The sequence below is a fragment of the Camelus dromedarius genome, chromosome 23 (genome assembly GCF_036321535.1).
Source record: "Camelus dromedarius isolate mCamDro1 chromosome 23, mCamDro1.pat, whole genome shotgun sequence".
In the NCBI taxonomy this organism is placed as follows: domain Eukaryota; kingdom Metazoa; phylum Chordata; class Mammalia; order Artiodactyla; family Camelidae; genus Camelus; species Camelus dromedarius.
This window is the reverse complement of record NC_087458.1, coordinates 8,571,415-8,599,206: the sequence shown is the minus strand read 5'-3', so window position 1 is coordinate 8,599,206 and position 27,792 is coordinate 8,571,415. Positions and strand designations below refer to the sequence as shown.

Below are 27,792 nucleotides of genomic sequence, written 5' to 3'. Positions count from 1 at the left end.
TTGCTTATTATTTATTTATTTATTTATTTATTTATTTATTTATTTATTTATTTATTTTTAGAGGAGTTACTGGGGATTGAACCCAGGACCTTGTGCATGCTAAGCAGTGCTCTACCACTGAGCTATACCCTCCCCCACTACATATATTCATTTCCATACTCTTTTTCATTATAGATTACTATAAGATATTGAATATAGTTCCCTATGCTATACAGTAGAAATTTGTTGTTTATTTATTTCATATATAGTAGTTAGTATCTGCAAATCTCAAACTCCCAATATGTCCCTTCCCATCCACGTCCCCCACCCCCACTACCCCGGTAACCATAAGTTTGTTTTCTATGTCTGTGAGTCTGTTTCTGTTTTGTAAGTAATCTCATCTGTGTCTTTCTTTCTTTTCTTTCTGTCTTTTTTTTTTTAAGATTCCACATATGAGTGATATCATATGGTATTTTTCTTTCTCTTTCTGGCTTACCTCATTTAGAATGACAATCTCTACGTCCATCCATGTTGCTGCAAATGTCATTATCTTATTCTTTTTTATGGCTGAGTAGGGTTCCATTGTATAAATATACCACAACTTATTTATCCAGTCATCTGTCGATGGACATTTAGGTTACTTCCATGTCTTGGCTACTGTAAATAATGCTGATATGAACATTGAGCTTTTTGAATTAGAGTTCCCTCCAGATTATTTTGCCTAGGAGTGGGATTGTTGGATCATATGGTAAGTCTATTTTCAGTCTTTTGAGGAATCTCCATACTGTTTTCCACAGTGGCTGCACCAAACTGCATTCCCAGCAGCAGTGTAGGAGGGTTCTCTTTTCTCTACACCCTCTCCAGCATTTATCATTTGTGGACATTTTAATGATGGCCATTTTGACTAGTGTGAGGTGAACCTCATTGTAGTTTGATTTGCTTTTTTCTCTGACAATGATATCAAGCATTTTTTTCATGTGCCTATTTGCCATTTGTGTCTTCATTAGAGAATTGCTTATTTAGGTCTTTTGCTTACTTTTGGATTAGGTTGGTTTTTGTTTGTTTGTTTTTATTGTTGTTGTTATTAAGTTGTATGAACTGTTTATATATTCTGGAAATTAAGCCCTTGTCAGTGTCATCATTTGCAAATATTTTCTCCCATTCTGTAGATTGTGTTTTTGTTTTGTTTATGGTTTCCTTTGCTGTACAAGAGCTTATAAGCTTAATTAGGTCCCATTTGTTTAGTTTTACTTTTATTTCTATTGCCTGAGTAGACTGCCCTATGAGAACATTGCTAAGATTTATGTTAGAAACTGTTTTACCTATGTTTTCTTCTAGGAGGTTTATAGTGAAAGACAGTTGCTTTTAATTCCCAAAAATCCTGGTCTGTCACCAAGTGATATTTAAAGATTAATTTGCCAAACTGATGCAGGAAAACAGATGTGGAACGTGAGGAGGGCCGTGTCCCAGGTCTCTGCTGAGCCCCTGGGATGTGCCCCACCAAGTGTGGGTCCTTGGCTTCGCACAGGAAAGAATTCAAGTGCGAGCCACCGTTGAGTAAAGGTAGATTTATTTAGAGATACATACTGCATAGAGTGTAAGGCAAGATAAAGGCAAGGAAAGAGGTGTGGGAATTAGGTGCTCAGGTTAAAGTAAAAGTAGGTACACACTCCATAGACAGAGTGCAGGCCGTCTCCAAAGAGGAGGGAGCGAAAAGGGCCACTAGGCGTGGTGTTGCCAGTTTTTATGGTCTCAGTAGCTTCACATGCCTTCAGGTGGGATCATTCCAACTGCAGTGGGGAAGGGGCTGGGGTTCCCAGGGAGAGGGCCACCGCCCATTCTTTGGCCTTTTGCAGTTAGCCTTGGGGCTGTCATGGCGCCTGCGGGCATGTTATTTGATTGCTGTTACAATGAGCATATAATGAAGCTCAAGATCTACCAAAAGTCAAACCTCTTAATCCTCAAAGCCAACTAGGAGGTGAATCTTCCACCATTTTCATGTTAAATCGCTGTCATTCTTTCTGTGGCTGTGTCCTTCCCCCTTCCCTCCTGTCTCAAAACTAATTTTCTTTCATTAGCTTTTATTATAGCAGGGAGAAGGTTTCCAACGAAACTGGAAATCAGGGGTTCTATATTCTAGAACATTAGGATTCAATTTATCATGCCTTCAGAAGTTTGCACAGGGTGTTCAACAAAAGCCCGCTTTCTGAATGTACAAGAGCAATTAATTCTAGGAGCAAAATCTTTTTTATTGCTTTTGTTAGTTCCTGAATATTAGTTTTTGCTTTATATTGTATGGGCACAGGTAACTGTATTGGTTTCCTTTAGTATGTTTAATTAATATTGCCTGAAAGGCAGATTTATATGCTCTGTCTTATAATACCAGGAAGGGAAGGCATTCCTCAGAGAGAAATAATGTCTATCCCACAGTACAATTAGGCAAAAAAGAAATAACCATTTTATATAAAGCCTGTTCAAATACACAGTTTTTATAAACTTTCATCTCAATTCTGTAACTCTTATACCTTTACATTTAGTCTCGATTAGGACACCATCAATAGGTTTTGGTCTTATAAGAAGTTCCAGAAACTTTTCTCTTTATCCCCCAGCCATTTTATCCATTTTTGTATAAGAGGGTTTGAGGTCAAGCTAAGGGACTCAGGCCCTTTTGTCAGTCTTAACTTGATTAAGTGATCTAACTGTTGTCCCAAGCAGTTGCTGGTCAGGTATCTCAGTGTAATTTTCTTCCAGTCTTTAATTAAAAAAAAAAAAAAAAAGGGAAAATGGAATGGATTTTAATGTTAGAGGGACAAGTTGGAGTCCCTTTGGCTCACCCAACCTCAGATAGTGTTGTATCAAAGACTTTGCTTTAATCCCATCAACATTTGTTTTATTTATCCCATTTCTTTAAAACTATCTAAAGATTTCTATCCTGTTGGGATGAATCCCTTTGAAATTTTCACCTTGTTGGGAAGAAGTATTTTGACTTTTCACTCAGTTTCCTCTTATTTCCTTGTTAATCAGGCTAATATTTTTATCAGCATCTATAAGACCTATTGAGGGGAAGTGGAGACCATAAATAAATCTTCTTGAAACAGTTTTTTTACCCTCGTTTTAAACTAAAAGAGTTCTTAAGTTTAGTTGTTGCATTTCTGCATCCACCTTTTAAATTGGTCCTTTCATAAGCACCAATAAAAGCTGTTTATAATGAGAGTTCTCTAAAAATTTACCAACTTAGAAGTTTCTCCAGTTTGAAGGATCCATCATCTGGCTATTGATAAACAGTATCTTAATAGCAACTCAAACCAGTAAGAACACAAGAGGCACCCCACAAGAGAGTGCAAAGCAGGTAGCCTGTTGTGGGACACAACCGAGCGGCTGGTTGGTGACATGATGGTGCATGGGTTGGTAAAAGAATTTACCAAAGATAAAGTATGAAAACAGGAAGGAGTTTATTAGGGTGCACTGTCATAGACAACAGTGGGCCACACAGATGACGGGTACCTGCATGAGCACCGAGGGCCCGTTGTTGGGGTGTTTTATCAGGTCGGGTCACAAGGTGCCTGATGGACTTGTGCACAAGTCTCTGATTGGTTGTAGGTAAGGTAAGAGGCTTAGGTCCATGAAAGGCAGTGGGGTCTGACTGATAAGGTGGGGTGAAACAAGCCAGCCTGAGCTATTATGAGCTTAGGCATTACCTAGGGCTATTAGTTTGTTAGGGCAAACACAACCGGTAACAAATGAACTTTATCTGTTGAGTGATCACAGGAAGACATCTGAGAGCCCAGAAATGGGGATCGTTGGACTTTGAAGGATGTTAGTTGGCCAAACACAACCTTTATAAGATCCACAAAGTTTACTCTCAAAAATAGTCTAAGAAAGTAAAGGCCTTTGTTGTACAGGCAGATGCAATGAAGTTTAAGATGGCAAAGGCCCCTTATGGACTAGGATCCTTTATGATGAATTTTCTTGAGAGCTGACACAGTCCGGCAAAAAGGCTGCTTAAAACCCCAGTCTATTTAACTGACTGCCAAACGTGCACCATTCGTGTACCTTCTACACGGCAGAGACCCAGTTCTCAAAACACAGAATAAAATGCCTAAGAGGATCAAGTAAACATTTACATCTCAAAGGCAAGTTCCTCCTAGACGAGCTTTTGTTCTTTTAAGGTCATGCAAGTTCCTTAAAGGCAGAGAAATACAAGTTCCTCCTAGAAGGGCTTTTGTTCCTTTAAGGTCAGAATTCTGAAAAAATGTTTTATCAAGCTGGTTTCCTTCTAACCAGTTTTGGAATGTCAAAAGAACCCTATCTTGGCCATTTTAGGGCAAGAGTTCCTTTAATTCCCAACTAATCAAGTACTTGTAGGTATAAATTCCATACATACATAAACCTGGCTGGAGTGCTAGTTGGAGACTGGGAGGAAATGAACTATGAAGCTGCTAAGTATGAGATAGCGAAGAGATGAGCCAGCGTTGTGGATACAAGCCATTCACATTCATGAAATAAATTACAGACTATTCTTTTTTGTTTGTTTGTGGGCTATGAGTATCTTAAAATGGAGGCAAAGAAATGGGAAGGAAAAACCAAAGAAGAGGTTGTGGCTGGGTTTTTGGAACATTTCTCAGAGAGTGTCTAATTGAAGAGATGTGAAAAACATTCCTCTGTGCTAATCTTTAAATCTTGGCTCTCTTACAGCTCCTGGAGGAGGACAATCAGGTCTGTTTTCCCTTCTCTCTGTTCCTCCTGGTCTCCAAGCATTGGTCCTCTCAGCCAACCCTCTCCGTCCCCATAAATGAGGCTTGTGGCAATGTGCCAAATCAGTAGTGTTGCTACTTTGAGGTCACACCTGTTGCTATGGTGGGTGAGCAGACCATCCTCTGATTTCTCCAGTCTTCAGTTATTTTCCTATTACTGAATGTCACAGTGTAGAAGCAAAGACAGCAGAAGGCTGGGCAGAGGCAGGAGGCTGATGCTGAAAGAACCTCAGATTTGATCTCCTTTAATCCCTCTGTACGTCCATGCTAATACCACTATCAAAGAGTATAGAGATACTCTCATTCACAGAGGAAAGTGTTGCAGTCAAATCTTTATATCTCCAAAAAAAAAGCTCATATCACTGCATTGTTTCAGTGTCTGATTCCACTGGTCAGTTGCAATTACATACACAAATATGATTACTCCAGCAGACCATGCCCCTTTGTTCACATTCTGTGCATCCCTCACTTACTGATAGTGTCCAACTTAGACGGAGAGTAGAAAAGTTGCTTTCCCCATCGAATCTCAAATTAGGCAAGGTTTGAAAGTATGGCAAGTAAAAAGGAAATCTTGTACATTAAATATCAACAACCAAGTAGGAACTGGTTTTTCAGAGTCTAAAGACTGCTTCTGAGGTGTGCACGTCCCAGGCTAATTTTACCTTAACAGGAATGTATAGAACAAGGGCTTTTCAGAGTCAGCCCACCCTCTGAGGCCCTCACGGTGTTGCTCAGCTGTTGCCGAGTCCAAATTCATTCTGCTTGCCGTGTGACAGGCCAATAAATCAGGAGACGAAGTGTTGGGGCAAGGAATAACGACTTTATTCGGAAAGCCGGCTGACCTAGAGGACGGCAGACTAACGTCTTGGAGAACCATCCCGCTCTAGTCAGAACACAGGCTCCATTTATACAAAAAAATAAGGGAAGGGGGGTGGTTGGTTGTTGTAATCTTCTTGCCCGCAGGCATTCTTTGTTCTTGCAGCCATCCCTGTGGGCCAGGTCATGGTGTCCCTGTAAACCTCCAACAAAACAAAGGTTATTCTCTACTACACAACTACAAATCATGTCTGGTGAACTATTCTGAGCCCACATACCAGGAGCCTGAGACCTTTCCCCGATGACACCCATCTACTCTCCAGGCTAGGCAAAAAATGAGGAGTAACAGATTCTGCCCTAGGCCTTTCCCCAAATTGTGTCTGCCCCATTTCCAACCCTTTCCAACCCTTAATAGGAATTAGCTCAGAAAAACTCCTAGCTTCAGGCTGGGCCCTCCTCTGCCCTCCACCCTCCTCCCACTCCCCTTCACCTGCCTTTGCTTTTCCATTTCCTATTCAGGAGTATCTCCAAAAGCTTTTCTTCTCCTCAAACCTCCATGGTCCACACACTTCCAAAAGGATAGAGTGACTCTCACATGCAGGGATTTCCATTTTCCTGCCCAAGGAGACATATCCTGGTATTATAATGGCATGTCGTTGAATAAAGAATCTGAAGAGATCCGAATAGAGAAGACTGGATATTACAAATGCAAAACCCGAAGATCTTCTCTCAGTGAACCTGTGTATGTGGAGTTTTCAACTGGTAAGGAAAGAAAGAGGGAATCCCTGAAATTAAACCACTGGGCGATATGTCTAAGGGCTGGGTTAATTCAGGGAGACCAAGCAGGGCTGTAAACAGACATGAGGATATTTGATGTACTGACTTCAGCAGGGAAAATAAGGAAATAGGGCAGCAACAGGATGCTGGATTTTCTATTGACTCCATCCAGAGAAGTATCGGTAAGTCAGAGGTCGCCGGGTAAAAGGGACCTAGGTCTGAAGAAAGGTGTGGTTTTAAATTCCTCTTTTAATAGTACATATGGAGATTTCTTAAGGACATTATCTGGGAATCAGTTCATTATCCTAGCGTAACAGAGAACCAGGCATTGGGACCAGGTAGAAATGTTGGTTGTGTGTACATGAAGTGAAAGGCAGGTGTGTACATGATTGTAGTTCTTTTTTCATGGGCAGAAATTAGAGTTTGAAGAAAGAAGCAGCAGGGAGTAAACCGACTGTGTTCCTTCACTCTCTGCAGACTGGCTGATCCTCCAGGCTCCATACCCTGTCTTTGAAGGAGATAAAGAAGTAGCGCTGAGATGCCGGGGGAGAGAAGAAGCCAGCATTACTGAAAAGACTTTTTACAAAGATGAATTAAAAATTAGTTCTACATCACCCTTCATATTAAATCCAGTCCCCAGGGACAATGGCAAATATCATTGTACTGCTAAGAAAAGAAATTGGATCATACCATCTAAAGAAACTTCAAAACCTCTAACAATTCAACTTCAAGGTAATGGCTAGCATCCTGTGGGTAACAGAGCTCAGTGGGGAAACCATGTGTGAGGATTTAGGGAGGGGCTTGCAAGTGGGAAGTTCATTAAAAACCTCGAGTCATGGGAGAGAGATGGGAGGTGGTCCCACCTGCCGGGGTCCCCGTGTTTTGGTAGCTGGTGCTGAGAGCACATGAGCATCCTTCCAGGAGCTCTGAGACTTACCGCCCTGGGACCTGTGTTTGCTCTTCTCCCTAGAGCTGTTTTCACCGCCAGTGCTGACCGTCAGCCCCTCCCAGCCCACAGAGGGGAGCGCGGTGACCCTGAAATGTGAGACCTGGCTCTCTCCACAGAGGTCAGACATTCAGCTTCAGTTCTGTTTCTTCAGAGAAGACAAGGCCGTGGGGTCAGGCTGGAGCAGCGACCCAGAGCTCAAGTTCCCCATCATGTGGAGTGAAAACTCAGGGTCTTACTGGTGCCAGGCAGAGACAGCGACTCACAGTGTCAGAAAAAGAAGCTTGAGATCCCAGATACGTGTGCAGAGTGAGTATCTGTGAGGCTGCTGTGCCAGGGTCAGAGCTGGGAAGAAGAGAGCTAAACAATGGCATGCCTTGCTTTTGGGGGAACTGAACATAACAGAGAGGAGGAGCTTCCAGCTGTCCTGGTAGCCTTCTCTCTCCAGGCTCAACATTAGCCTCACTTCCCTAGGCTTCCTTTTCCATCTATTGTATTGATTGATTCCTGGGTCCCCAACCCTGTGGAGGCTACAGAACCATACAGGATATGTTCTCTTGTGAATCAACAGATAACTAGAAGCACAAATGACCACAGGCAGTCTTTAGAGGTCCCTATGCCACTTCCATTTGTTGACCTGAACATGTCCCAAAATAAAAGAGGAAGATAAACACAAATTGGAATAATCAGAGAAGAATGTAGGAAGATGAAGGTGAGGCTGGAGAAAAGTTTTGAAGGATACGAGAGGGGTTTGGATTTAAGGGTAGAAATAATATTCTGGGTTCTCATTTATTTTGTGGGGCATTGGTGCATCAGAGATTCCTTAGAGAGAAATGTCCGTGAAATGTGACTATCGTCAACATTAGGTTTAAGAAGATCGAGAGCCTTGTCCCACATTCCCCCAGGATGGAAACTGTTGTGTATGGTGGGAGGGATGTTGCCCTCTTTATAACAATATACACAGTTAAATCCCTATTGCCCACTTTGGACCTCTGCTTATTGCACCTGCTGCTATTTGCTTATTCATGGCAAACCAGCCTTCTCCTTGACCCTGAAGTTTCTGCCATGGGAACCCTCATGTGTCATCTTGTGTCCTACCAGGAGTCCCTGTGTCTGATGTAAATCTAGAGATCTATCCCCCAGAGGGGCAGCTGATTGAAGGGCAAAGTCTGCTCCTTATCTGCTCAGTAGCCAAGGGTACAGGGACTGTCACATTCTCCTGGCACAAAGAGGGCACAGTAAGAAGTCTGGGAACAAAGATCCAGCGTTCCTTGTCGGCAGAGCTGTGGATACACACTGTGAAGGAGCACGATGCTGGGAGATACTACTGTGCAGCTGACAACATTCATGGTCCTATCCTCAGTAAACTGATTACAGTCAAACTGAGAAGTAAGTTCTGATTCCTCCTATTCAGCCTTGGTTCACAAACATAACATCTTTTTTTTATTCATCCATCCATTGATGGATACTTAGGTTGTTTCCACATCTTGGCTATTGTAAATAACACCATAATGAACATAGGGGTGCATATATCTTTTCAAATTAGTGCTTTTGTATTCCTTGAATACTCAGAAGTAGGAAAGTTAGCTCATATGGTAGTTCCAGTCTTAATTTTTGAAGACTCTCCCTACTGTCTTTCATAGTGGCTGCACAAATTTGCATTCCCATCAACAGTGTATGAGGGTACCCTTTTTGTTACATCCTCATCAACACTTGTTGTTTCTTGCTTTTTTGATAATAGCTAATCTAACAAGTGTGAGGTGATGTCTCATTATGGTTTTGATTCACATCTCCCTAATAACTGGTGATGTTGAGCATCTTTTCTTGTGCCTGTTGGTCACCTGTATATCTTCTTTGGAAAAATGTCTGCCTAGCTCCTCTGCCCAATTTTAAATTGGGTTGTTTGTTTTATGCTGTTGAGCTGTATAAATTCTTAACCTATTTTTAATAATAACCCCTTATTGGATATATGGTTTGCAAATGTCTCTTCCCACTTGGTTTTGGTTTTGTTGATGGTTTCCTTTGCTATGTACAAGCTTTTAAGTTTGATGTAGTCCCATTTGTTTATTTTGCTTTTATTTCCCCTGCCTGAGGAGACATTTCTAGAAAGATATTGCTAAGAGCAATGTCAAAGAGCAGAATGCCTACATTTTCTTGCAGGAATTTTATGGTTTCAGGTCCTACTTTCAAGTCTCTAATCCATTTTGTATTGATTTTGAGTATGGTGTGAGAGTGGTCTAGCTCCTTCCTTCCTTCCTCTTCTCTTCTTTTCTCTTCTCTTCTCTTTTCTCTTCTCTTCTCTTCTTTTCTTCCTTCCTTCCTTCCATTCTTCCTTCCTTCCTTCCATTCTTTCTTTCTTTCTTTCTTTCTTTCTTTCTTTCTTTCTTTCTTTCTTTCTTTCTTTCTTTCTTTCTTTTTCTTTCTTTCTTTCTTTTTTCTTTCATCTTTGTGACTGTCCAATTTTCCCAACACCATTTATTGAAGAGAATATATTTTCTCCTTTGTATATTCTTTACTCCTTTGTCATATACAAATTGCCCATGTATGTGTGGGTTCATTTCTGGGGTCTCAGTTCTGTTCCATTGATCTGTATGTCTGTTTTTTATTTTGGCCCTGTGATATAATTTAAAATCAGGGAATGTGATAACCTCCACTTTTTTTCTTTCCCTTCAGGACTGCTTTGGCTATTTGGGGTCTTCTGTAGTTCCATATAAATTTTAAAATTTATATGGATTTTGATAGGGATTTCATTGAATTTGTAGATTACTTTAGGTAATACAGACTTTTTAATAATGTTAATTTTTCTAATTCATAGGCATGAGATTTATTTCCATTTCTTTGTGTCTTCTTTATTTTTTTTCACAGTGTCATAGTTTTCAGTGTACAAGTCTTTCACCTCCTTGGTTAGATTTATTCCTAAGTATTTTATTCTTTCTGTTGCAACTGTAAAGTGGATTGTTTTCTTAATTTCACTTTCTGCTAATTTGTTTTTAGTGCATAGAAACACAAGATTTTTTATCCTGCAACCTTTACTATATTCATTTATTATTTCTAATAGTTTTTTTGGTGGAGTCTTTAGGGTTTTCTGTATGTAAAATCATGTCATTTACAAATAGTGGATGTTTTCACTTCTTTACTTCCAATTTAGATGTCTTTTATTTCTTTTTCTTGCCTAATTACTCTGGCTAGCACTCCCAATTCTATGTTGAATAAGAGTGATGAGAGTGGGCATCCTTGTCTTGTCTCTGATACTAGAGGGATAGCTTTCAGTATTTCACCACTGAGTGTAATGTTAGCTGTGGGTCTGTCATATAGGGCCTTTATTTTATTTAGGTATTTTCCTTTTATATTCATTTTATTTAGATTTTTAAAAATCATACATTGGTGTTGAATCTTGTCAAATGCTTTTTCTGCATCTATTGAGATAGTCATATGTTTTTTATTCTTCATTTTGTTAATGTGGTCTGTTATGTTGATTGATTTGCAGATGTTGAACCATCCTTTCACACCTGGAATAAGTCCCACTTGATCATCGTATGTGATCCTTTTAAAGTACTGTATTTAGTTTGCTAATATTTTGTTGAGGATTTTTGCATCTATGCTCATTTGAGATATTGGCCTGTAATTTTCTTTTTTTGCATTGTCTTTGCCTGGTTTTGGTATCAGGGTGATGTCACTTGTAAAATGAGTTAGGATGTGTTCCCTCCTCGTCAATTTTTTTGGACTGTTTTGAGAAAAATAGGTATAAATCACCTTTGAATGTTTGATAGAATCCACCTGTGAAGCCATCTAGTCCTGTACCTTTATTCTTGGGAGGTTTGATTACTGTTTCAACCTCCTTACTAGTGATTGGTCATATATCACACACATATATTTTGTGATTTAGTGTTAGAAGGTTGTATGATTCTAAGAATTTGTTCACTTATTCTAGGTTGTACAATTTGTTGATATATAGCTGTTTATAGTATTTTTGTATAATCCTTTGTATTTCTGGAGAATTCATTGTTATTTCTCCTCTTTCATTTCTATTAATTTTTTAAAAAATTTACTTATGGAGGGGAATTAGGTTTATTTAATTAATTATTTATTTTTAAAATGGAGTTACTGGAGACTGAACTGAGGACCTTGTGCATGCTCAGCACACACTCTACCACTGAACTATACCCTCCTCCTCCTCTTTCATTTCTGATTTTATTTATCAGAGCCTTCTCTCTCTCTCTCTCTCTTTTTTTTTTTCTTAGTGAATCTAGCTGAAGTTTGGGCAATTTTGTCTATCTTTAAAGTAATTAGCTCTTAGTTTTATTGATCTTTTCTATTGTCTTTTTAGTCTGTATTTCTTTTATTTCCACTTTGATTTTTATCATTTCTTTCCTTCTATTGACTTTGGGCTTCATTTCTTCTTTTTCTAGTTCCTTTAGATGTAAGATTAGATTGTTTATTTGAGATTTTCCTTGTTTCTTGAGGTTTAGCCTGCATTGCTATAAACTTCCCTCATGATACTACATTTGTTGTATCCCATAGCTTTTGGTACGCTGTATTTTCATTTTCGTTTGTCTTCAGGTATTTTTCCATTTCCCCTTTGATTTCTTGGTTGATTCAGTAGCTGTTTAGCAGCATGTTGTTTAGTTTCCACATATTTGTGGTTTTCCAGCTTTTTCTTCTAGTTGATCTCTAGTTTCATACCACTGTGATCAGAAAAGATAGTTGATATGATTTCAGTTTTCTTAAATTTATTGAGACTTGTTTTGTGTTCAAACATACGGTCTATCATTGAGAAAGTTTTATGGGCACTTAAGAAGAATGTGTACTGTACTGCATTTGGATGGAATGTTCTATATAAATTTATCAAGTCCTTTTGCTATAATGTTTCTTATAAGTTTCCTTGTTGACTTTCTGCCTGGATTATCTATTCATTCATGTAAGTGGGGTTTTACAGACCCCTATTGCTACTGTGTTGCTGTCAATTTCTCCCTTTAGGATTGTTAATAATTGCTTTATGTACTTTGGTGCTCCTATGTTAGGTGCATATATATCATTGTTATGTCTTCTTGATGAATTGTCCCCTTTATCATTATATAATGTCCATCTTTGTCTCTTGTTACCTTTTTTGGCTTGAGGTCTATTTTGCCTGATGTGAATTGACTTCACACACTTTCTTTTGGCCGTCATATGCTTAGAGTATCACCTTCTGTCCTTTCACTTTTAGCTTATTTTGTCTTTAGAGGTGATATGAGTCTCTTGGAGGCAGTATATAGTTGGGTCTCATTTTTTATTCCATTTAGCCTCTCTGTGTCTTTTGATTTGTGAATTCAAGACATTTACATTTAAGATGATTATTGATAAGTGAGAACTTACTACTGCCATTTTATCTTTTGTTTCTTGGTTGCTCTGTATCTCCATGGTTTCTTTTCCTTGTGTTTCTGCCTTCCACTTTGGTTTGATGGTTTTCTATGATAGTTTTCTCAGTTTTCTTCTTCTTTAATGTTTTGTATATCTGATCTAGATTTATATTTTGTGGTTACCCTGAGATTTGCATGAAACCTTTCCTAGGTAAACTAATCATTTTTCTGCTGACAGCATCTTATCTTCATTTATGTTTATGGGTTTAATCCTTTTCCTATTCCCCTTTTATGTTTTTGTTGTCTCAAATTGTCTATTCTTATTTTGTAAGTTTGTTACCAAATTGAAGTAGCTATAGTTTTCTGCTTTCCCCTCCCCCTTTTCCCTTTATGCTGTAGTAAGGTGTCTAAAACCTATTCTGATAAATAGTTGCAGTTTTCTGATTCTATCTATTTATCATTTTCCTCAAGAAAGACCAATATTATAGATTTTTATGATGTACATAAAGTTTTGTGTACTTTTGCCTTTTTGTTTCTAGTAGAAGAGCTTCTTTGAACATTTCTTGTAAGCAGAACTGTTGATAAATGTTGATGAATTCCCTCAGCTCTCATTTGTCTAGGAAGGTCTTTGTTTCTTCTTCATATCTGAATGATAATTTTGCTGGATAAAGTATTCTTGCATGACATATTATCTTTCAGTATTTTGAGAATGTCATTCCTTTCCTGTGGTTCCTACTGAGAAATCTAATGATAGCTACATGGGGGTTCTTTTGTAGGTTACTATTCTTTTTTTCTCTTGGCTGTTTTAAAATTCTTTCTTTGTCATTAAGTACTTTTGACAATTCTAATATGTCTTATAGAAGGTCCTTTTCCATTGAGGTAATTAGATCTTCTCTTAGCTTCATGGACTTGTTGTTGTTGTTGTTGTTAGAACGACTCAGCAAAATAAAATTCCAGTTTATTGTTGGACAACATTGTTTCACACATACATCAAACTGGCCAAAAAAATAAATAAATAAACAGAGACTTCATAGACTGAAAAAGGGGGAAAAAAAGGAAACCTTTTATCTTTGACCTTTTTAACCATCTCATACAAACCAACTACTTACAGTACAGCTAAGTACATACACAAAAAAAAGTTACTGGAATGCTCGGAATAAGATTGTTTTCGTGTTGGTTTTTTTTTTTTTTTTTTTTTGCACAAGGTTTTTTTTTTCTCCTTTGGGATTATAATGAACATGGTTATACCACAAGTCAGAAGCAGGACAGAGAATGCTCCGAAGGCTGGTTTGGTCATCCGAGATCATTAAAAAATGGCTGACTCCTAACAATATGTACAAAAATACAAAATGTAAATAAAAAATACAAACAAATTTTCCTTTTTAAAGTACTTTAAGAAAAAAAACAAGGCCTTGGACTTTTGGGCTCTTTTTTCTTCCCCTGTTGCAAATTCACGTTGTGGTTTTGGTTGGGTGGTGGAGAGTGTGTTATTTGCAGGTGGCGCTGCCCGCGGCAGGCGGGCATGTGGGCCTCTCTACTCGAAGGTGACCACGTTTAGATTCTGAGAAGGGAAGTAGAGGGTGAATAGGTCACGGTGGCCTTTTTTTTAAGTTTAACTTTTTTTTTTTACTGTCTAGTCATCCTTACCAGTCTTCTGCTTCTTGGTATCAACATCGTCATCCTCATCATCTTCAGCTGCCCGTTTGCCCGTAGCTGCCTCGTCTTCATCTCTATCCTCTTCCTCACCATCACCTTCCTCTTCCTCCCCACCTTCTTCCTCTTCTTCATCTACCTCATTGTCAGCCTCCTGCTCCCCGTTTTCCTCATTAGCGTTGCCATTAGCAGGTGCCTCTCTCCCGTTCTCTGCCTCCTCCACAACTTCCTTCTTCTCTTCTAAGTCCTTGGTGGTGATCTCGGAGCTGGTGTCCACGGCCATGTCTGACATGATAGGCAAGCTGGTGATCCCATGCAGAGGATTAAAAAGAAAGCGAGAGTTGAGGACTCTGGCGATAAAGCTGCCGGAGTCCGCGGCGGCGGCGCAGGAGGCGCGCGGTGGAGGTGGCTGCGGCGAGCGCGGAGCCGGACACGGGAACAATGCAAAGATGGCTTTTCACAGCAGCCAGTGGGGCTTCATGGACTTGTATATTCAGTTTCTTCCTCATGCTTGAGAAATTCTCAGCTATTATTTAATTAAATATACTCTCTGTGCCCTTCTCTCTGACTTCTCCTAAGATACCCGTTACTCTAAGGTTGCCCTTCCTGTAAGAGTTGGATAGCTCTCAAAGAATTCTCTCATTTTAAAATTATCTTATTTCTCTTTCCTCTTATACTTGTACCATTTCTAGATCTATATCTTAGAGATCACTAATCCTCTCTTTCATACAGTCTGCTCTATTTCCAATGCTTTCTAATGCATCCTTCTTTCTCGTTTATTGAGTTCCTTAATTTCAGAATTTCTGTTTGGTTCTCTTTTAGAGTTTTAATTTTTCTGGTAAAATACTTCTGTTCATTGATTTTATTTTTAAGCTCATTAATCTGGCTTTCTGAGTTTTCCTGTCGCTTGTTGAGTTTCTTCATGACAAATATTTTGAATTCTTTCTCAATTAGGTCACAGTATTCCATGACTTTAAGTTTGGCTTCTGGAGAATTGCCATTTTCTTTCTGTGGTTTAGTATTACTGTGATTCTTCATGATACTTGGTGAGTTGTTCTTCTGCTGGTGCATTTGCTGTAGTGACAGGTTAGAAATTAGAGGCCTTTCTTTTGTTTTCAAGTAGGTGGTGCTATAGCATAACTTTTTGGTTTCTTTTCCTTAAGCTGCTTCTGGTTATATTTGAGAGTAGGCACTTTGTATCCTCCCCGTCTCTGTAAGAGATATGGCTGTATTATCTCTTCTTGTGCCTCGGGGTCATTGCTGCTTTGCTTCTGAAGTGTTGCTGTTACCATGACCTGGTGCCCCACGATTGTAGACTCTTCCCTCATATCCAGGATCCCTTGAGTCTTAAGCACCACAAATGCAGAGAAAAGGAAAGAGTAGGGTGGGAGCCAGGGTCAGACTGGCATCTCTGCCCTGTCTGGTGTTGTAAGGTCTGTGGGCTCCACTGCTCTGGGTTTAGGGGCCAGGGCCAGAGTCGTGAGCACCCATTAAAAATGGAAAAGGACTTGAATAGACATTTCTCCAAAGGAGTTATATAAATGGCCATTAAGCACATGAAAAAAAATGCTCAACGTCACTGATTATTAGGGAAGTGCAAATCAAAACTACAATGAAATACCATCTCATACTCAAGAAGATGAGTACCATACAAGATAATGGAAAATAACAAGTGTTGGCTAAGATGTGGAGAAACTGGAATCTTTGTGTAATGTTGGTGGCAATGAAAATGATGAAATAATTGAGAACAGTATAGAGGTTCTTCAGAAAATTAAAAATAGAACTACCATTTGGCACAGAAATTCCGCTGGGTATACACGCCCCAAAATTGAAAACATATTCTCAAAGGGGTATTTCTAAACCCACATAGAAAACAAGCATTATTAGTAATAGCTAAAATATAGAAACAACCCAGGTGTCCATCGACACCTAAATAGATAAGCAAAGTGTGGTATATACATAAAATGGAATATTATTCAGACTTAAAATGAAAATTCTGACACATGCTACAACCTGGATGAATCTTGAGGTCATTATGTTAAGTGAAACAAGCCAGACCCCAAAACAAATACTGTATGATTTCACTTACAAAAGATATTTAGAATAGTCAAAATCATGGAGTTGGAAAGTAGACTGGTGCTTGTCAGGGGCTGAGGAGATGAAGTGTAAGGAGTTATTGTTTAATGGGTATAGAGTTTCAGTTTTACAAGATAAAAAGTTACAGAGGTGGATGGTGGTGATGGTATTCACAGTATTCTGAATGTATTTAATACCACTGAACTATATACTTGAAAAGTTTATGATAAGTTTTGAATTATGTGTATTTTACAGGAATAAAAAATTGGATAAAAATATATGAGGCAACAACATGGGTGGAAAGGTACATGGAGATGTGCAAAGAACATATAAAGTCTTACCTCTGAGTCTCTTAGCATTTAGCCCAAGTCATTTTATTTTGCAAAAGATGGACAGAAGGGCCAAACTGAAGTTACCAGTTTAAATTTAGCAGGAATCCTACACTTCCAAAAGCAAGATGGCGTTTCTACCCAGATGAGGCAGCTGATGCCGTCTGTCTTTCAGCCAGTAGATTGCATATTTTCAAGTTGAATTATTCTTCTTCAATGGAGTATGACCCCAACCTCCCTCCCGTTTAGCCAATCTCAGACGCAGAGCCAAGTTTAAGATCCTTACCCAATTTCTCTCTTCAAGGAGCACACAACTTACGTCTAAAGCACCACACACAGATGGGCTCATCCAGCTTTCCTCACAGTTCAGTAGAATCAGCAATCTTACAGTTCATGTTCCACATTAATTAATGATTGACTGATGTGTCCATATATTAATTAAAAGAATAATGATTTTCTGTTCTTCCTGGCTGTCCTATTTCTATTATCATCAATTAAAATGGAAATCATTGTTTCTATTGCTGTATCTGGATATTTGAGGGGCCAATCTAGATCAATGTGGTCATCCACCTATCCACCAATTATTGAGGAACTATTCCATGCCGAGGCAAAATTCTAGCAGCCAGAAATACAAAACGAAAAAACAGATAAGTTCTCATTATAAAACTTACATTCTTTTGGGGGAATCAGATATACAAAAATGATAGATAAATAGATGAGAGAAAGACATAGATATATACATAGATTGATAAAATGTTAGTGCTAATGCTCTGTAGAGAAATAAAGCAAGGCAACTGGGTGGAGGGTAATGAGGTCCTACTTCAGATAGATTGTGGAAGTCTAGGTTTAAAGTTAAGACTCAGGAATCAATACTATTGAGAAACAAACCTTGCTTTTAGTTATTATTTCTATCAATAATAGTAGCTAACAGTTATTGAGTACTTTACATACATGATTCTTATTGCTTGAGATATAATTATTATTAGCTTCATTTTACAAAGGAATAAGCTGAGACTCAGAGATATTAACAAGTTTTAAAACTTCAAGATCCCAGAGCTAAGAAAGGGCAGAGGCAGGATTTAAGCTCAGGCTTTCCTGAATCCCAGGTCCATGTTCCTACTATTAGACTAAGCTGCATGTTCCTTCTATTATGTTATCTTGTGTTCATACTTCATTAAAACTGTTGATGAACTATGTTCCCTCCCCAGTTCCAGTGTCTCATCCTGTCTTCACCTTCAGCCTTGCTGGGGCTCAGGCTGTGATGGGAGACGTGGTGGAGCTTCACTGTGAGGCCCAGAGAGGCTCTCCCCCAATCCTGTACTGGTTTTATCACAAGAATGTCACCCTGGGGAACAGCTCGGCCCCCTTTGGAGGCGGAATGTCCTTCAACCTCACTCTGACAGCAGAGCATTCTGGGAACTACTCCTGTGGGGCTGACAATGGCCTGGGGGTCCAGCGCAGTGAGGTGGTGACACTCAACATTACAGGTGGGTTGGTGGTGCTTGGGCTCTGGGTTATATTTATAGTCAATAAAATATTTCTTCAACAGACTGTACAAATTCTACCAGTGTCAAAGAGTTTTTAACGTGACACCCAGGCTTGGGGCTTCTGGAGATTGGGACTGATTTCATGGTGGAGAGGAGAAAGGAATAAATTTTAATCTCAGTTGCTGACAGTCACTCTCCAAGTGCTATTATTTTGAAAACTACAAATGAAACTGGAAATTATTCAAATTGAAAAATCAGAACCTGGCCAAAAAAAAAAAAAAAAAAAAACCTGTCTTTATAGATCTCTAGCCCCGACTTACATGTTTTTTGTCTAGATCAAAAATATTTGGCACTGGAACTCAAGTAGAGGTCTCTTCACTCAGGGCCCTCCAGTAACAAATACAAAGCAAGCCTTATCACTGTGGGAGTCCCCACAGGGCTGCTGAGCATCCTCGGCCTTGCTGCTGCCACTGCTGTTCTGGTGGGTTACTTCAGGACCCAGAGGAGCTCGGGTGAGTGTCTACATCTTACTGTTTGATGTTGTGACTTTTGCCATTGCTATGATAATGTGAACTTGTGTAGGGCATCTTATAAAGGCCAATTATTCCTTTCCAAGTAGGAGGCCCTCAGTTCTTCTCATTGCCACTCTACGGCAGTGACAAAAATGTAGAACAAATTTTTCAGTTGTGACTCCATGTGTTTAATCTGAGATTTAAATCAGATCAGCAGTTTTGCTTCCAATTAAACATTAGAAAGTTAAGTATTTACTGTTCTAACCCCAGTCCAAATCTTACTGATAACAAAAAGACTGAGAAACAAAATCCTCCACTTGTAACAACAAACATAGACAATATTCATAGGTGCAAATCATAAACTCTGAGATATGCTTTAATACCATTTAAATACAGTGAATACAGAAAATTCGTAGAGATTCTGAGAATGACATTAAAATGTCAGTTTCTGATTGTTTGTTGCTAGGATGTAAAATTCAATTGATTTTTGTATATTGATCTCATATCCTGCAACCTTGCTAAATACACTTCATTCTAGTATTAGTTTTGTAGATTTCGTCAGATTTTTTAAATAGATGATCATGTTATCTACAAACAAAGATAGTTTTACTTTTCCTTTCCAATCTGGATTCCTTTTAATTATTTTTCTTGCCTCAGTGTGTTGGCTAGAACCTCCCGTACAATGTTGAATAGAAGTGTTGAGAACAGACACCCTTTCACCATTAAGTATGGTAATGTAACTGGGATTTCTTGTAGATGATCTTTATTGGGCCACTAACTGTAATTTGCTGAAGGTTTTTATGGGAAAAAATGACAAATTCTTTTACTACATTGATTGAGATGACCATACGGTTTTCTCTTCTAGTCCACTGATACGGATTTTGGATTTTGAATGTTGAACCAGCTTAGCATTTGTAGGGTCATGATTTTTGACTTGCTAAAATTTTAAGAATGTTTGCATCTATGTTCTTAAGGGATATTGGTTTGGTAGCTTTATTTTCTTGTCCTTTTTTTTTCCTGACTTGATGTCAAGGTAATATGCAGTGAGTTACCACTTCCAGAATTCTTCATTCCTCTGTATGTACGTAATTCCATATTCACACAGATCACTTGTCATCAATCCTTTGTTTGTCTTTCAGGAGGACATTTTGCCACTGGAACACCTAGGTGAGGTCTCTGCTTCTTGTGCTGCTAACATTTTTATGATTTATTTATGTTCACAAGATAATTATGTACATTAAAAAGATTTGATTGGGTTTTCCATTAATATTTTCAAATTCTTATGAAATCAAAAAATGTGAAGAGAGGAGTGTACAGCTCGCTGGTAGAGTGCATGCTTACCATGTATAAGGTCCTGGGTTCAATCCCCAGTACCTCCATTAAACATAAATAAAGAAACAAACAAATAAATAAATAAACCTAATTACCCCTTCAAAACTTTTTTAAATGAATAAAAAATATAACCTGGAAGTTCTTTAAAAATGTGATTAAGAAGGCCACTTTCAATCATGTTTGTAAATAATACTCACTTACACACGGAATTAATGTAATTTGTTATCCGTGTTAATTTATCTCCTTCCCTAAGTGTGCTCCAGTAGAGAATTGACCACTGATGTCTTAATGATATCATCTTTCATAAGGCTACATTTCATTCATTCCCTTATTGCTCATTCCTCTACTCATGCACTCGTTCAGGAAAGGATTATGGAATGCTGGCCACTTCAAATGCACGATATCAACTGCAGAAAGAAATGAAACTGGAAAAAAATACTTTTCGTGAAGAGCCTTCATGGTATCTTACAGGAAATGTAGATTGTTGCAATATGAAGTAGAAATTGAAAGGGACCTTTAAAAAAAAGACAAAAGTCAAGTTCTGCAGGAATACAGAAGTCTTTGGGTTTCGATGTTTAAGTATGTGAACTTTTGAAAATAGTAAACTATTAGTCAAATACAAGTGATTAGTCTGTCAAAGGGACCTTGAACTGTGTCACTTTTGCACTCTGCCCTTGCCCCAGTTGGCCTCTCTATAACGGGCACCATCTCGGGCCTTAGTTCTTCTGACATTTTCTCGAGAGCCTTGCAGACTCTTAGAGCAAGTAGCCGTGATATTTTTATATGAACCATGCTGGGCTCTTCCTGGTTAGTGATTTTCCTGAGATTCTGTACGGTCTACAGATACTTTTCTCCTTTTTATCTCACTAACCCTCTGTCACAGTTACAGTCCCAGTGAGTTTCAGGAGCCTTCCTGGTCCAGGACCTCCAACGCAGACCCCCAAAATCCCAAACACTCTGAGCCACCAGCCCTACAGGAGCCACAGCCAGTGTACAGCAACGGTGAGGACTTCCTCAGGGAAAGAGGGCTCCAGGGATGCACCAGGGAGGGAAAAGAGATTGAGCAGGAGTCCATGGCCTGGCCGTATTTAACTTAAAAATGACATTTCTGGCACTATGTCAGGGACAGAGGGCGGTTATAGACTCGGTGGTGAGGAGGAAGAGTCTGTAGTGTGGGATCTTGATTACAGCCAGCTGTAATTTATTCTTTCCCAGTGAATCTTGGAGATAGCAACCTGGTTTATTGCCAGATCTGGAACACACCGCATGCAAAAGAAAACTCAGGTGAGACACCTTCCAAACAAGTAGAGGTAAGGTGCCAGTGTTTTATCAGATGCAGCAAAGGGTCTTTGATCAAAGAGTTATCTCAAATGTGAATTGAACATGAAAAGCGTTAACTGCTCCTCTTCTATTACCAGTCATATAATCATATGCATTCCCTCTTACTTGTCTGTACTGCCACCATTGCCCCGTAAACCCTTTAAGGATAGACACCGTAAGTTTTTGCTCGTGTATCAGTAGCACCTAGTGGGATACTTAGAAAACAACAGGCCCCCTCAAATGTTTTCTTTTGATAAATGCATATAATTGCTAAATCAAGCCTTTCATTATCTAATATGTAGACAATTGTAATTCTTTTAACTGATCTCTTTATTTCTAATCTTGCTCTCCTTGCAGCCTTCTAACAATCTGCTTGCAGCATGATCCCTCTGAGAGGCAATTGCTCACATCATTGCCTAGATTAACTGCCCTCAGTGACTCTCAATTCTAAAGCATGACCCTTCCCTCCCTCTTCATTTGGCCCTTCCTCTGAGTTCTGCCTTCTGTCCTTGCTTTAGCATCCTTACTTGGCGTTTCCTTGATCAAACTGGGCTATTTCGTGCTTTGGTTCTCATGCTTCTTGGTAGACCTCAAATGTTTTTGCCTCTAGTTTACCTGGTGATCTTTGCTCAAATTTTAAGACACAATTCAGTTACCACTGTGAAACTCACAGTGATCCTCACCAGCCCTCCCTATCTCCTAACCTGAGAGGAACTGATAACTTTCTGTGGCAACAGCATACTTTAATATGTATTTTTATGTTGATGCTCATAAAACTTGTTGTATCTGTTTCCATGTCTACTTTTCCCCTTAAAAATTAGAAGGTCCTTGATTGAATGGACTGAGTTTATATCATTTTTGTCTCCTTATAGCCTACAAATGCTTAACAGAAAGTCTTATTCACTGCATGCTTATTGGCTGAATAAATAAATGAGAGCTCCAAAGAGCCCCTTGGAAGGATAGGGGAAACACACACACTGAATTTTCTCAGTGCTAACACTGCAAGTCTCTGTCTTACTGGGAATTTTCTGCGTGGCCTCAGAATGCCAACTCTGTATCCCTCCTCCTCCAATTTCTCCGTGCAAAGTGAAGTGAATCATATTTTGCTGCCTTCTCCCAGATGATCGGTATAGCCATTGAGGCCCTGAATGGAGGTGGGGAAGTGGAGGTAGCAGTGCTACTCTGTTGGGGTTGTGACGAGCAGTGGAAAAAGAAGGATATTTTCAGAAAAGTTATTCTGTGCATTTTATGGGCAGAGGAAAAGGCTTTTTCGTGTGTGTTAGTATGGGATACTTTGTCTGTGAGGGCTTGGAAAAACTCAGCAGAGGAAACAGTTAAGAAAGGAGTCAGCAGTCAAGCAGATTGGCCTGGAATGCATTGTGAATAGGTTGTAAGTTGCAATGCATGACCCACAAGTTACTGTTTTTCTTTCTTCTTCCCATCCAACAGCAAATTCTCCAAGGAGGCATTGGGAAGATAAGGTGGGTCATATTTCCTGGCTTTCTTCCCCCTCTGTTCTTCCTCACCTATATTTAGGTGCTTAATATTGTTTTTATTTTTTTCCCCACTAGGAGCCCACCATCATCTATTCAGAGCTGAAGAAAGCATATCCAGATGACTCCACAGAACAGGACAGCAATAGAAACATAGATGAAGATGCCACAGAAAACTATGAGAATGTCCCATGCACATCGTCAGCTGTAGACCACTAGCTCTGTATCCAGCATGGCTCACAGAGACCCTGAGGAGCAGCCCGTGTCCTTCTCTCTGTTATCGCCAACCATGCACCCTCGTTCCCTCCAGGACTCAGCATCCCAGGAGGCTGGGCCGTAGGGGACGTGAGGCTGTGTGAAAGTTCTGCCAGCTTTCTCTGTGCCTGAACCTATATGTTCTCCAGGAACATAATGGGCAGCTGCATTCTTTTCACACTCGAGATACATGTGAAGACAGGGCAGGTGGGCCTTCAGCTCCTGGACCTGTTGAAGAGAAGGGAGAAACAGTCTCGCCAGGACCACAAGGGTGCAGTCATGACCGGTTGATCTAAGTGTGATCAAAAGCTTTTAATGTACTATCCTTACATAAACAATTTGCTCTAAACATTTTGTTTCCATCTTGTGTGGTTGATAGTGGCATTGCTGATATCCTGGCTTATATGCTTTGTTCCAGCTACCATATTGGAAACACCAAAAAAGATTCATTCTGCCCACTTATATACTATTTCTTCATGAAATGTACATTAGTATTAAGATTTAAAAAATAACTCATTCTTTTTAATGGGAGAGATCTTCCAAATTGTCTGATTAGATAGTGTTAGGGACTGAATTGTACTCTCTCAAAATTCAACGTGACTGTACTTGGAGATGGAACCTTTAAGGAGGTAATTATGGTTAAATGAGGTCATAGGGTGGACCCTAATCCAACTGGGCTGGTGTCTTTGCAAGAAGAAGAGGAGACACTAGAGATGTCTCTATCTTTCTTCATGCACACAGAGGAAAAGCCATATGAAGACACAGCAAGAAGGCAGGCTTGTGCAAAACCAGAAGTGGCAGGAAGAGAGGTCTCACCAGAAACCAACTCTGCCAGCACCTTGATCTTGGATTTCTAGAACTGTGAGAAAATAGATACCTGTTGTTTAAGTCACATCGTCTGAGGTATTTTGTTCTGGCAATCAGAGAAGACTAATACAGATTTATACAAAGATACATAGATGATAAGTGATTGATGATGATGATGATACATAGATGATAAGTGATTGATGATGATGATGATGATGGATGGATAGATAGACAGATGGATAGATAGATAGATAAGATAGATGCAGGTGAATGACACACACGCACATACCCAGACCATGTAGAATTTGTAGTCTTCAAGACACTTTCCCTTTCACAAGATCAAACATTCCTCCTCCCCAAAGCAGCTCAGTTTTATTGTTTAATTATGCAACATCCACTATTTGATGGCTACAGAAGCATTAACACCAACGTTGGAAGGTCAATAGAGCCAATGATTCATATGACTCAGAACCGATCTGGCACTGTATGTAGATGGAAGGCAATTCATAGTCTCAAAGGAGGACATCCCCTCCCATTGCTCAATGACTCTTAAATCAATTCCTCAATTGACTGACAGACACTGAGTATCCACCAATGAAGAAAAAAAATTTTAAGTATGCCCTTTGTGTTTAAATTTCAGGAAAAATGGCACAATCACTTTTATTCATAAGCTTACTGGGGTAGAAAAGGAATAACTGAAAGTGTTAATCTCTATCACCTAGTGTTACACTGACATTTTTTTAGCTCTGAAAACAATAGATCTGAAGAAGATTCTGGTAAGTTCACTGATGACTGATGCACCTCAACTGATACAATTTATGGACATCATTGATTTAACACCAGCCATTGTTGACAACTTTAAGTAAATAATGCAGTGATGCTTTGCAAACCTTGAAAACAACTCGAGCATAAAGGTATTGTGTATTTCAAATTTTATGTATTTCCCCTTGGGTTTTGGAAGCTTAGACAACAGAAAGTATAACATATATCAAAATGCAATCTGATTTGACATTTTTATCTTAGACTAATGAATTCAACTAGCAAGATCATTTACTGAGGGAAAAAATAATTCCCTTCTTAAAGAAGAAATGCATATTTTATAATGAAAGAGGGACTTATATGTCTTGTTTCTGTATAAATAAGCACAAAATACAATTCATAATGTATACTTGGCCTTTGGGTGGAGCAAGGAATCCAGATATAGTCTGTGTGCTTAAATTTTGCTCCAAATACCTCCCCACTTAGGGATCCAGGATGAGTAAAATAAACAAGGGAAGGGGAACATGCACTAGGTCCAGCTGTGGGAAACCCATCTAAAAGAATGGTGACAAAAGGTAGGTTTTCTCTTTTGACTTAAGAGAGAAAAAAATCCCTAAGGGACAAAGAAAGGACTGAGGTAGCCTCCCATGGACAGTGAGAGTCTCTCCAGGAGTGCACGCCGGTGGTGAAAGCAGCACCAAGGACAGCAGCCTCTAAGATGGAGAGAATCAGTGAATGCCAGCAAGAGATGGGGACACCCGAGGACTCTATAGCACACAAAATTGTTCTGCGTGTATAGAGGACCTCCCTCTCAGATCCCTTATGCAGGTCCTCAAACTGAGTGCAAATAGTAGTACCTGAAAGCAGCCAGGGAGACTCTAAGGGATATTTGGTAGAAGATCCAAGAGGAAATTATGTTTCCAATTAGCCAGGAAGGTAATAGTTGAGGCATCAAGATTCAAGACATTACTATAATTTCTTTCTTTACAGTATATTTATTTACAAATTATCGACTAATTTATGGATAATAAACTACAGATACTTTAAGGGTACAATTTGATGATTTTTTGACAAATATATACATCCATGAAACCACCACCACAATCAAGATCCCAAATATCTCCATCACCCCCTAAAGTTTCCTTCTCCCCTACGCAGTACTTCTTTCCTTCCACTTTCATTTCATGCAATTACTCATATGCTTTATGTCACTGTAGATCAGAGTGTATTCTCTAAAATTTTATATAAATAGAATCATAGAGTATATACTCTTTTGTTCCTGACTTCCTTCACCAAGTAAAAAGGTTGTAAGATTCATTTAGATTGCATCATGTATCCACAGTATATTCCTTTTTATTGCTGAGTAATATCCCATCACATGGATATACCACTTTTGATTATCCTTTTACCTGTTAATGGACATTTGGATTGTCTCATTTGTCATTATTAAGAATCAAGCTACTATAAAAATTCATGTACAATTCTTTGTGTGGATTCTTTGTGTGGACATATGTTTCCACTGTTCCTTTGTAAACACTTTGGAGTATAATAGCTGGGTCACATAGTAGATTCATGCTTAACATTTTAAGAGGCTATAAGATTCTTTTCCAAAGTGGCTGTACCATTTTACATTCTCATGAGCAGTGTTAGATAGAGTTGCTCCACATCCTTGCCATCATCTGTCATTTTCAGTCCTTAATTTTAGGCATTCTAAGGAGTGTGTAGTGTAGTATAGTGTTATTTCATTGTGGTTTTAATTTCCCCAATAATCAATAATGTTGATTATCTTCTCAAGCCCCTATTAATTCCTTTTAGATCCTCTTTTGTGAAGTATTTGTTCACATCTTTTACCTCTTCTTTATTGGATTCTTTTTATTACTGGGTTGCAAGAGTTTTTTATATCCTGGTCTGATGTATGTGATGCAAATATTTTATTCATGTTTGTAGCATGCCTTTCATTTTCTTAATTGTCTTTTGAAGAGAAAATTTTTTAGTTTTGATAAAGTCCAATGTATCAACTTTCTCATTTTATGAGTATGCTTTGTGTTTCTTATGTAAGAAAGTATATGCTAGGGTCAAAAGATTCTTTCCTATTTCTTTTTTTTTTTATAGAAATTTTATAGTTTTAACTTCTACATATAAGTTATTTAAGAGCTATTTAGAGTGAAAATTTTTGTATATGTATAGTGTGAGAAAAAGTGTTTATATTTTTTTTCCTGTGAATACCCAGTTGTTCCAGCACTATTTGCTGAATAAACTTTCTTTTGCCTCTAAAATTTGAATTGTCTTCTTGTTGCTGAGTTACTGGAGTTCTTTATATATTTGGGATATGTATTTCTTTGTCAGATATATGTTTAGTGAATATTTTCTCCTGGTATGTGATTTGCCTTTACATTTTCTTAACTGTATCTTTTAAAGAACAAAAATTTTAATTTGATAAAAATTGTTTATCAGTTTTTTCTCTTACAGTTCCTGTTTTGCATATCCTGTTTAAAAACCATTCACCTAACTAAATGTTATAAAGATTTTCTTCTACGTTGTCTTTTAGAAATTTAATAATTTTAGATCTTGTATTTAGATATGTGATTCATTTCAGGTTAATTTTTGTATATGTCATGAGGTAAGGGTTGATGTTAAGTTTTCCAACACAGTTATCCAGTTGTTTTACCACCATTTCTTGAAAAATATATCTTTTTTTTTCATTGAATTATGTTGTCACTTTGTCAACAGTCAATTGACTACATAAGTATGGGTCTACTTATGGACTATTCTGTTCTATTGATTATATATACATGTATCTACCTGAGAGTTTGTGTAGGATTGATTTTTTTTCCTTAAAAATATTTAATAAAATACACCAATGAAGCTGTTTGAACCTGGACTTTTCTTTGTAGGAAAGTTATTTTAATAAGAAATTTAAACTCTTACTAGATAAAGGACTATTCATATTTTTTCTTCTTTTTGTATCAGTTTTGGCAAGTTGTACTTTCCAAGGGATTTTTCTGTTTCAAATTGTCAAATTTGTTAGCAAAACATTTTATATATATTTTATTATCTTTTTACTGTCTGAATTATTTGTAGTCTTAACCTCTCTCATTCCTAGTATTGTTAGTGTATTTGTTTTCTTTTTATTCTTTATCTGTTCAGCTAAAAGTTTC

At 38.5% G+C, this 27,792-nt stretch overlaps 2 protein-coding genes across 7 annotated transcripts in view; one reads left to right on the top strand and one right to left on the bottom strand.

Annotated features, from left to right (window-relative positions):
• The window catches only part of LOC105102703 (Fc receptor-like protein 2), a 51,689-nt gene extending 24,190 nt beyond the window's left edge, over window positions 1-27,499 (top strand). For 4 of the 6 annotated variants that reach the window (XM_064477877.1, XM_064477875.1, XM_064477874.1 and 1 more), the window contains 12 exons: window positions 4,675-4,695; window positions 6,069-6,311; window positions 6,804-7,058; window positions 7,297-7,581; window positions 8,374-8,661; window positions 17,878-18,156; window positions 18,540-18,668; window positions 19,808-19,835; window positions 20,884-21,002; window positions 21,216-21,284; window positions 22,770-22,801; window positions 22,892-27,499. In XM_064477877.1, coding sequence (XP_064333947.1) covers window positions 6,200-6,311; window positions 6,804-7,058; window positions 7,297-7,581; window positions 8,374-8,661; window positions 17,878-18,156; window positions 18,540-18,668; window positions 19,808-19,835; window positions 20,884-21,002; window positions 21,216-21,284; window positions 22,770-22,801; window positions 22,892-23,032 — 1,737 coding nt within the window. In that variant the 5' untranslated portion in view covers window positions 4,675-4,695; window positions 6,069-6,199 and the 3' untranslated portion in view covers window positions 23,033-27,499. The remainder of the gene's footprint in view (window positions 1-4,674; window positions 4,696-6,068; window positions 6,312-6,803; window positions 7,059-7,296; window positions 7,582-8,373; window positions 8,662-17,877; window positions 18,157-18,539; window positions 18,669-19,807; window positions 19,836-20,883; window positions 21,003-21,215; window positions 21,285-22,769; window positions 22,802-22,891) is intronic. The other 2 variants (XM_064477878.1, XM_064477876.1) reach the window with 1 other exon arrangement.
• Window positions 13,803-14,845, bottom strand: LOC105102702 (prothymosin alpha). Its single transcript, XM_010996115.3, has one exon. It carries the CDS (start codon window positions 14,554-14,556, stop codon window positions 14,245-14,247), a length of 312 nt encoding a protein of 103 aa, XP_010994417.1. The 5' UTR covers window positions 14,557-14,845; the 3' UTR covers window positions 13,803-14,244.
• Window positions 27,500-27,792: the final 293 nt, after the last annotated feature.

What these genes read in the sequence shown, in the direction of transcription:
- LOC105102702 (XM_010996115.3), bottom strand. Translation starts at nt 14,556, where the DNA reads ATGTCAGACATGGCCGTGGACACCAGCTCCGAGATCACCACCAAGGAC.